Source organism: Mauremys mutica, chromosome 22, assembly GCF_020497125.1.
Source record: "Mauremys mutica isolate MM-2020 ecotype Southern chromosome 22, ASM2049712v1, whole genome shotgun sequence".
Lineage (NCBI taxonomy): Eukaryota > Metazoa > Chordata > Testudines > Geoemydidae > Mauremys > Mauremys mutica.
In genome coordinates, this window is record NC_059093.1 from 16,923,518 (window position 1) to 16,934,707 (window position 11,190).

The 11,190-nt window shown below is 39.0% G+C and overlaps 1 protein-coding gene across 2 annotated transcripts in view; it reads left to right on the forward strand.

Annotated features, from left to right (window-relative positions):
• CDON (cell adhesion associated, oncogene regulated) overlaps positions 1–11,190 on the forward strand; it is a 93,393-nt gene that overhangs the window by 41,620 nt on the left and 40,583 nt on the right. For both annotated transcript variants that reach the window (XM_044997127.1, XM_044997129.1), the window contains exons 4-8: positions 3,770–3,916; positions 4,208–4,351; positions 5,443–5,730; positions 7,038–7,307; positions 8,149–8,502. In XM_044997127.1, the coding sequence (XP_044853062.1) occupies positions 3,770–3,916; positions 4,208–4,351; positions 5,443–5,730; positions 7,038–7,307; positions 8,149–8,502 (1,203 nt within the window). The remainder of the gene's footprint in view (positions 1–3,769; positions 3,917–4,207; positions 4,352–5,442; positions 5,731–7,037; positions 7,308–8,148; positions 8,503–11,190) is intronic.

The window sequence follows — 11,190 nt, forward strand, 5'->3', positions numbered from 1 at the left end:
GCATTTCTTGCTTTCGAATTTTCTGCATTGAGGCCTGTGTTACATAAAGCGCTAACAAAAAGCCCTTTGCCATCTCTTTATTTTTAACAATTCACAGCAATATCTGCCTTACACACAGCAACTGCTAGTAGTAAATGCAAGTGAAGTTCCCAAATGTGGTTTGTGTCAGTTCTGCGAATTCCTTTTGCTGTATTAAATGGGATTTCTTTTCTCAAGTACTTGGACACTAGAACTGATTGGGAAACTAGGAGGGAGGGGAAGACAAAAGAATAATTCATAATTTTTTTTTTCAAAAATGTCCTTTCCATTTTTTATCAATTTAGTTTGGTCAAAATCATCTGTCTTTAAATTCCTTTTTTCTTGGCTGTTTTTCCTCTCTCCTCTTATGTTCCGTCATCTAATCAATCTTTGCCTTGGTTGTTGATCTGTAAATTGCCTGATAATTAAAAAAAGAAACATGAAGCAGCAGAGGGCTCATGGGCCAAGTTCATAAGAAAAAAGATTATGTACCGTTGAGGACAGTTTCCTCGGAGTATGGTTATGTCTGAATTGCGCCTTTGTCAGCCAAGATTTGAGTAACTTCTTCTTAAGGATGCCCCATCTATGGAGCATGTCCAGAATCCCTGTGAGAGGAGAGTTTCTCATAATTGAGAAGACGAAGTGTTTTGGTAAAGTGCTGACCCATAGCAAAACCCCCTCAAGAGACCTCTAAGGCTAATCAGCATAGACAAACTTTACAGGCTGTAAGCTTTGAACATGGAAGGCAGCAGGAAAAGAGCAACTTGCATACTGTACTGCACTACATGAGGGACTTAGGGTATGGCTACATTACAAGCCATACAGCTGCCACTGTGGTGTAGGCACTTGCTACAGCAACAGAAGGCATTTTGCCATTGCTATAGTAAATCCACACCCTCGAGAGGTGGTAGGTAGGTCAAGAGAAGAATTCTTCTGCCAACCTAGAGGTGCCTACACAGGTACTTAAGAGACTTAGTTAAGACTACTTAGGATGTGAATTTTTCACACCCCATAAGCAATAGCTAGTTTGACCTACTCTTTAGGTGTAGACCAGGCCTAAGACAAGCTGTTTCTGGGTTTTTAGCAGCATTAAAAACAAAGTTGGGAGATGCTATAACTTGTAGGTTGAGGTTTTATATTTGACTCATATTGTACAGGCAGTGAATGGCAGATGCTGCATTCCTCGGTGATGTATTCATTGTCTGGTTATGTTTCTCCCAGAGTAATTAACTCCTTTTTGCATGCATAGAGCTTAAAGTACTTGTGGTCCATGTACTATAAATTTCCTCCTGCATTAAGTTCAGAACTAGTAATTGACACACTTAGTTCCTGGGTTGAGAGCCTCTCTGTTCCCTTATTTTTCATGAAGTAGGTCTGTGGAACTTACAAGAGGGCTACATTTTCAGTTTTTTCCATCCTTGAAGTGAAAACCCTTGTCTCTTCATGCAACAGAAGTTCAGATATCTATATCCTAGGTCTGGTATCGAGAACAACATTGTTAGGGCTGTCGATTAATCGCAATTAATTCACATGATTAACTCAAAAAAAATTAATCACGATTAATTGCACTGTTAAACAATAGAATATCAACTGAAATTAAATATATTTTGATGCTTTTCTACATTTTCAGATTGATTTCAATTACAACAGTGTACAGTGCTCACTTTATATTATAATTATTGATTACAAATATTTGCATTGTAAAAATGATAAAGAAAAGAAATATTTTTCAATTCACCTCATGCAAGTACTGAAGTGCAATCTCTTTATTGTGAAAGTGCAATTTACAAATGTAGATTTTTGTTTTGTTGCATAACTGCACTCAAAAAACAAAACATTTCGAGCCTATAAGTCTCCTCAGTCCTTCTTCTTGTTCAGCCAATCGCTAAGACAAGCAAGTTTGTTTACATTTATAGGACGTAATGCTGCCCGCTTCTTATTTACAATGTCTTCTGAAAGTGAGAACAGGCGTTCACATGGCACTTTTGTAGCTGGCATTGCAAGGTATTTATGTGCCAGATATGCTAAACATTCGTATGCCCCTTCGTGCTTCGGCCACGATTCCAGAGGACATGCTTCCATGCTGATGACACTCGTTTAAAAAAAAAAAAAAGTTAATTAAATTTGTGATTGAACTCCTTGGGAGAGAATTGTATGTCTCCTGCTCTGTGTTTTACCTGCTTTCTGCCGTATGTTTCATGTTAGAGCAATCTTGGAGTTTGACCCAGCACATGTTGTTCCTTTTAAGAACACTTTCTCTGCAGATTTGTATATTCTTTGCATTTTGTCAAATGTGAGATTTCTAAAGATAGCTACAGCACTCAGCCCAAGGTTTAAGAACCTAAAGTGCCTTCCAAAATCTGAGAGGGATGAAATGTGGAGCTTGCTTTCAGAAGTCTTAAAAGAGCAACACTCCTATGTGGAAACTACAGAACCGAACCACCAAAAAAGAAAATCAACCTTCTGCTGGTGGCATCTAACTCAGATGATGAAAATGAATATGCATTGGTCTGCACTGCTTTGGATCGTTATCGAGCAGAACCTGTCATCAGCATGGGTGCATGTCCTCTGGAATGGGGCTTGAAGCATGAAGGGACATATGAATCTTTAGTGCATCTGGCACATAAATATCTTGTGACACCGGCTACAACAGTGCGTTCTCACTTTCAGGTGACATTGTAAATGAGACGCGGGCAGCATTATCTCCTGCAAATGTAAACAAACTTGTTTGTCTGAGCGATTGGCTGAACAAGCAGTAGGACTGGGTGGCCTTGTAGGCTCTAAAGTTTTACATTGTTTTATTTTTGAGTGCAGTACTTTTTTTGTACATAATTCTACATTGGTAAGTTCAACTTTCAGGATAAAGAGAGTGTGCTACATCAGCGGTTCTCAAACTTCATTGCACTGTAACTCCCTTCTGACAACAAAAATAACTACATGACACCGGGGAGGGGGACCAAAGACTGAGCCCACCCGTGTTCTGTCACCCTGGGTCGGGGGGGCCAAACCCAAAGCCTTTGAGTAATGGCCCATCCACTATTTCCCCATGCTTATCCCCCCACCTCCCCTACAGTTCCTTACATCTCCTTGTCAGTTGCTGGAAATGGGCCATTCTCATTACCACTACAAAGAGTTCTTTTTCTGTCCTGCTGATAGCTCACCTTAACTGATCACTCTCCTTATAGTGTGTATGGTAACACCCATTGTTTCATGTTCTCTGTGTGTGTGTGTGTGTGTGTGTGTGTGTGTGTGTGTGTAAGTAAATAAAATCTTCCTACTGTATTTTGCACTGCATGCATCCGATGAAGTGGGCCGTAGCCCACGAAAGCTTATGCTCAAATACATTTGTTAGTCTCTAAGGTGCCACAAGTGCTCCTGTTCTTTTTACTCTTTCTTTCATTTTTTACTGTGCAAATATTTGCAATAAAAATAATATAGAGTGAGCATTATACATGTATTCTGTGTGGTAATTGAAATCAATATATTTGAAAATGTAGAAAACGTCCAAAACCATTTAAATAAATGATATTCTGTTATTCTTTAACAGTGTGATTAATCGTGATTAATTTTTTTTAATCGCTTGACAGCCGCACATGAAATGTCACACTTCTTTACAGAGGAGTTCAGAGAAGCTGTCAAAAACAATATTCATTTGGCTCAAAACCTGCTGTATTTGTAATCAGTAATTACTCTTTAACCCCACCTCCTCTGAAATCTACAATCCCACTCGCCTTTGTAAACTATCTTCCAGATCTTGATGATTTTGATACTTCAGTGAAACACATAGTTACAGCAGAAGAAGGAAGTGCTGCCTTCATTGGCTGTAAGCTACCAGAAAGTCACCCTAAAGCACAAGTTCGCTTTCGAGTACGGGGAAAATGGCTGGAACAATCAACAGGTGAGAGATTTTGTGACACTAATAACTAATATAAAGAACCTGCCGCAAAAATACTGGTTGGAATCAGAACTGAGTGATATCCTAAAAAGTTGAAAACTCATTATGCAATTCATTTTAGATACATCTATCTTAGTAAAGACATCCATTACAGGAATGAATTTTTGTCGGCAGAGTTATTAGTTCACAGCAATGTATTTAATAAAACAGGGTGCTAGAGAAATTGACTAAAGAAATTTTTAAAACGGTTTCTTTTAAACTTTTATTTTAAACGAGCCTTTTTCCCTTCCTCAGATAACTACCTAATTCTTCCATCTGGAAATCTGCAGATTTTGAATGTCTCTTTGGAGGATAAAGGCTCCTATAAATGTGCAGCATACAACCCACTCACTCATGATCTCAAATTAGAACCCACTGGACATAAGCTCATAGTCAGCCGTGAGTATTTAGTATATCTACGAGGGTGGCTTTAAAGGATAAAAGCTTCAAACTAAATTGATCCACCTTAAATTAGTATTTTTAATAAACTCTGCTAGATCTTTGTCTTACGATTCTGATGGGTGAAACTCTGGTCCTCTACTATATGTAATCTAGCTAGCAAACGTCTGCAGCATATTTTTCATCTGATGTAACTGACTACAATTTTGTGACTTTAGGAAAAAATCAACCTAAAAAGATTCCTAGCATGAATATTTAGTAGTCTAAAAATCTCTGGGTCTGCAAAGTCTTTCCTGTCTGCATGTGTTTAATGTATTTCATCAGTACGGTATATGATAATTCCATTGTATAGAAATAGTCACCTATATTATCAATTTCATGCTCCCTTCTAACATGAGTTATCAAGTACATGATCTGTGGTAAAATGCTCCCTTTCTGTTCTTTTTGCAAAAGGAGTAATTTATTGCTACTTATGGTTCGTTCTCTTATTAGCATAAACGGGAGTGATGAGAACGTTGATGGAGGGGTAATGAACTCCTCAAGAGTAAAACGCAGCGTTTATAGTAGCAGCATGGTGGGGAGAGAGAGCTCAGTGGTTTGAGCATTGGCCTGCTAAACCCAAGGTTGTGAGTTCAATCCTTGAGGGGGCCACTTGGGGATCTGGGGCAAAATCAGTACTTGGACCTGCTAGTGAAGGCAGGGGGCTGGACTCGATGACCTTTCAGGGTCCCTTCCAGTTCTAGGAGGTAGATATATCTCCAGATATTATATTTTATTTTATTTAGATGTAGGCTCAAATGCCAAAAAGACTCTGCACTTAGCTGCTGGAAGGGGAATGCCCCATGTCCAATAACCACCACTCCAATTGATTTTGAGGGGGTGCCAGTGCAAGAGAGCCCCATCACGCTGTACTCAGCCATAAGGAAAATTTGTCCGCAATGTGAGTGAGTAAATTTGGTAAAACGCAGAACCTCAGGGCTTTGATAGAAAGGAGAGGGAGCCACTAGAGGAAACAGTATTCAATAATCCAATTTAAAAATTGGATCGTTAAGGAGTTTTATCTTTTGTGCCACCCTTTACTCTACTTCCAGGCACTTCTGCAGAAGGCTTTCGCATTCTTCACCCCACCGTTTCTCAGGCTTTGGCGGTACCTCAGCACAGTCCCCTAACTCTAGAGTGTGTTGTTAGTGGGTTGCCTGCATCTCATGTCCACTGGTTTAAGGATGGTCAGGATGCGCTGACTGGAAGCAGGTGGAGACTACTGCACTCGCATCTTGTGACTGACAGACTTGATACATTGGATGCTGGAAACTACTCCTGTGTGGTGGCAAATGAGTCTGGAGTAGTGAAATATATCAATTACACAGTAACTATACTTGGTAAGAAATAGAGGAAGGAACTGAATTGTTTTTTATTTGCAAGTTTTATGTTGAAGACCATTTCTGTTTTTGTTGTATAGTAGCTCTTGACCCTAGGTTCCCTCATGCTCTTTCAACCTAAACCAGGGCTGATGTATTTTAAAATTAATTTTACATCATCAAAGAATTAAGATATGCACTTAATAATTATATCATGATCTCTCCCTGCCTATATCCCTTATGACTCATTATCCTCTCGCCAGATCCTTTGTCCTCCTTTATTGTGTTAATCTATTTTGGATTGTAAACTCCTCGGGACAAAACTAGTAATCTTGTTTGTCTGCAAAAATGCCATGCACATCCTAGTACTGGATGAATCGCGGGCCACGGTAGGATGCATCTCCTTTCCTCGTTCATGGTAGTAACTAAACAAAAAGTTAGCTGGAAGGGGTGAGCATACTAAAATGTCCTCCCTCACCCTCCCATCAGTATGTAGCTGGCTACTGCTGTGCCTCTGTATTTCATCGCATTCCACTTTTTCTTTTGTAGCAATTCTTTCTGGGCACTGCATAACTTAAGATAGAATCAGTCTTGCAGCATCCTTAAATCATATTGAAGGAATCACCCTTTCATCTTTCTCACCCCCAACGTTCTTCTTATTACCTAAAATAGGAAGTAGCTAAGGATGATCCTAGGGCTCATCTCCTGGAGATTAGCACGCTTTTCTATACCTCTTGAGAGTGAAATAGAATTCTAGCAAAAGGCTACAGTCTGGGCTTGCTTGTGTGTGGTTAATGAACAGTGTACCTCTGGCTGCAAGTCTTCTGGATGTTTGTCATAGCCATTAATTTGTAAATAAAAAATATGAACGTTTCTGTTTCTTCATGCTAGTTCTGTGTGGGATTTTCAAAACCACGCAGTGATTGATCGGGGTAAATATGTTAGGGCTTAGATATGTGTATATTCTGGCCAAACAGTCTGAATGGTTTAAAAAAAAAAGTTTGTTTCATAAAGTTTGTACTGAGCCAGAAAATAGTTTTGTCAAAAAAAAAAAAGTTTTCCATTAAAGGAATCCTTTACTTTTGTAGTGTAAGCGTGACTTTTCTGCACTAAAGGAAGAAACCAGTAAAATAAGGAGTGTTGAGCAAATGCCTTAGAAGCAAGTATTCATGTTTCACTGAGCTTAAGACATGACTAAGATTGGTCTACATATGTGTGATAAGTTTGCGTGATTTCATATGGTTGTTAAATGTGTGGTCTAGTAATTAGTTTCTGCGTGATTCCTGAAAGAGCAGCCTGCAGCGTTTCATATTCTGTTTGTTTTATAGAATCTGCCTCAATTTCTAAAGGACTGCAGGATCAAACAGTGGCTGTGGGTGCAACTATACATTTCTCATGTGACATTCATGGAAACCCTGCTCCTAATCTTACCTGGTTCCATAATGCAGCTTCCATCCATCTCTCTCCCCGACATCTGGTCACAGGAAACAGGTTGAAAATCAGTGGCATCACCAAGGAGGATTCTGGGTTGTACCAGTGTGTGGCAAACAATGGGATTGGTTTTATGCAATCCACTGGGAGACTTCAAATCCAGACAGGTATAGGAACATTTTTAACTATCCAAGAACTTAAACTAAAACCTTTGCTTTTTCTGTTACATATTTAGTTTTCTTGCCAAAAGATTTGGTTTATGTATTGACTGCGTCCATTTCTGACCACAGTAATCAGCAAATTATACGATTTATCCATCACTTGTTGAAGTATTTCATGGAGGAGTGGGAGCTATAACCCAGCTCCTTTCTTTCAAGGATCCAGAATTTAAAAGAAGGCAAAAAAAAACCAAAAAAACCTTGCCTCAGAGAGAGTTTTACATGTTTCTCTTCTAGACAGTGTTGGCTTTTATGAAATTTTAGCCACATTTTGACAGGAGGAATATTTGGAGAGCTGGAGGTATTTGGTGACTCAGTTGTCTTGATTCTCAGACTTTTAAACCTAAATTTCAGGGTTAAATCCAAGTGTAACAAAACCTATTTTGAGACTGATAATTGACTCCATTGTCCTAAATCATCTGAGGTGAATGGTTTCAGATTCTATTGGAATTTGTCTGACAAATTCCAGACTTAAGGTTTGAGATTTTTGTTCTTGTACACCCCAAGTGCAGATTGAAGGTTAATATTGCATCTGCCTTCTCCAAACAAGAGCTTCAATACTGTTAACGGTTTTCAGTCCCTTCTTCAGTAAGGCAATGAATTGGGGAATTACTAGCAACCAGAAAACTAAAGAACTGTATAAATGACAAATATTTGAATGTGTTCATTTTTGTACCATATTAACAGCTCATCTGTGCATTAGACAATAGATTCCATAGTAGAGTGAATTAATTTTATGTATGAATTGTGTTTTTTTGTTCTGTTTTTTGTTTTGGTTTTTTTTAAACAGGCAAAGGTTCCAAGCCGGTTATAGTTTCTTCACCAGCTAGTGCCAATGTGGTAGATGGTGGTGATGTTACATTGTCATGCAATGCCACTGGACTACCTATTCCTGTAATCCGTTGGTACAACAGCCATGGACTTATTACCAGCCACCCCTCTCAGGTCCTACATTCAAAACCACGAAAATCTCCACAAACAAGAAGAGGCAGCACGATTTTAGAACCTGTCTACTTCACCATGTCTCGAGCTGGATCAAGCTCCCTATACATTCAGGCAGTTTCTCCAGAGCATGCTGGGAAATACTCTTGTGAAGCAACAAATAAACACGGCTCAGCGCTGTCCGAAGCATTTCTTACCGTTGGTAAGCTAACATCAGTGTTGCCATGAGCCTTTTTGATGTTTAGCCTTTTCAATAATCTGGCATGTGCCTTATGTGGCCAGGTTCATAGTTTTCGCCCATCTCACCTAAGGCTAAATCTTGTACCAGTGTGTCTCAGTATTGTGGCACGTCTTTGGGAAGGGAGATGGCCATGTGGGGAAGCCCCATTTTGGAATTAGAGGATTTAGTTCTCCAGTCTGATCCAATAAGGGACTTTTGGGCAAGCACTAAATTCACTTTACAATCTCTACAGGCTTTAAAAAAAAAAAAAAAAAAAGTATATTTAGAATCACCTGCTAAAGTGTTGTGTAGTTGCAGCCCAGCATTCAGCTATAAAGACTATGGTTCAGGAGTGCTTCCAAAGTCACTAAGAAATTGGTGCACAGCAAAAACAGTGTTTGAAGAGTCAAGTAAATCTTCAGCTGTTCTCAGTAGCGCACGCACACACACACCCTACCACCACCACCACGACCTTAACTGTGGGTAGATGAGAAATCTAAAAATAGACAATATAAAAGGCTTGATCTTGCAAAGGAAATACTGAGTGTTCATTATTCTTAGAGGTTGCTACTAGAAAGAGATTGTTCTTAAACTGAAGGCACAATATAAAAAGAAATCTTTCTTTTTGTTATAATTTTGTTATGTCCAAGATCACAAAAATATTAAAATAATTTTAAAAAGTTACCCTAACAAAAACAAGGGCAAAATTTTAAAAAGCACCCAAATGATTTAGGCTTATGTACATTTTCAAAAGAGACTTGCACTTAGGCTCCTAAGTTTTATTGAAAATCAATGGGGTTTAGCCTTCTAAGTGCCTTTTAAAATGGGACTGACGAGCCTAAATCCTGTAGATAGTTTTGAAAAATTTACCCTTAGTCGTGCTGTACAATCATCAAAACACATCCTAGGGAAAACAGAAAACCCCATTAAAATGTGCTGAGCCAGAAAGCAAGTTAAACTCTATAGAAAATATATTGAATGCATAATTCACATAAAACATCATTTTTTTTAATTGCCTAATTTTTAAACATTCTGGCTTCTGATACAACACTGGTAAACAGGGCCAGCTTTAGGAAGTGCGGGGCCCAATTCGAACAGTTTTGACGGGGCCCCGGCAGGGATGACTATTAAGAAAAATATATATGTGTAAAAAAAACACATGGGGCTTATACTCACCAGGCGGTGCTCCGAGTCTTCGGTGGCACTTCGGCGGTGGGTCCTTCACTCATTCCAGGTCTTTGGCAGCACTGAAGGACCCGCCGCCGAAGTGCTGCCGAAGACCCGGAGCGCCGGAGTAAAAATTAAAAAGGCGCCTCTAGCCAGGAAAGGGATTCTCACTGGGTGCGGGGCCCTCTTAGGCGCGGGGCCCGATTCGGGGGAATTGGTGGAATTGGCCTAAAGCCGGCCCTGCTGGTAAATATGTCCTGAAATATATTAAAATCCTTTTTTAAAATATATTTTTCTACTTCCACCTTGATGTGTAGATGGTTGTTTTTTAGCAAGGGAGAAACTGACTATATAGGGGATTATATAAAAATTGACTACACTCAAAGTGCTATCAGATATATAACACACAGTGAGTTTTTTCCCTAAATGTTTCCAGTTAGACTTTAGTAGATTTTTTTCCCCTTGAATTAAATGTATATATCTGAAATGTTTTCTTTAAAAAAAATAAATAAATAAAATAAAAAAATACGGAGAAAACGATCTCTCAATGTAGTTTTAATATTAAAAAACTCTCATTAACTTCATTAATCGACCTCATAAAACCAAAATCAAACACAATTCTCAGAACTCATCCTGAATTGGAATAAAAATCCTGGCGCCATGTCTCAGCCTTGTGAGAGTGAGTTCTACAAGTTAAATGTCATACTTGTTTTTCAGTTTCAAATTTGTTGCACTGGCTTCTGATTGGTGTTCAAGTGATAGTAAAGGCACTGGTTTTGATCTGTTAACCTTTAAATGGGTTTGGAAGCTGGCTACCTGAGAGCCGCCATGATTCAAAGGACTATTGACTTAAATGCCAAAAGATATTTATATGCCATACGACTTTAATAAATCAGTTCTAATAGCAGAAGTATCAAACCGATGTTGTTCTGCAGTCAGTTCAGTCTACAGTAGGTTCAAGTGAACATGTCAGGTAAAGTTTTCAGAAGCACCTGAGTGATTTAGGAACCTAACTCCGTGCCACTTAGTGTCTTAAGTCATTTAGATGCTTTGGAAAATGTTGCCTGTCTTGAATAGTAATGCCCGTCTTGCAGTGCTGGTTGTAGGAGGCTGTCATTGGGTTTGTTATAGAACACTGACCACAAATCTCCCTGATAACTTCCATTAAATACTAGCTTATTTTGTGGGATTGCTAAGGAATTTCTTCAAAGTGACTATGAAGCTGAGGGCGAATAGATAATCTGACTAGAGAGGTAGTGGAAGTACCCCCCATTACATATTGAAATAGAGGATACAGAAACCTCGACAAATCCTCTGGTGTAGGCACATAAATCTGAACAGCCTTAATAAATATTACTGTCCTGTGGTGTCTATCCACAAGTTAAATACAAATTGTTTGCCAATAGTTAACTACTAACCTTCAGGACTAGTGAAAGCAATAATGCCAGTAGGTCTGCTCACACCAACCTAATTCCCCACATACTGCCGTCCAGTTCCCTGCTC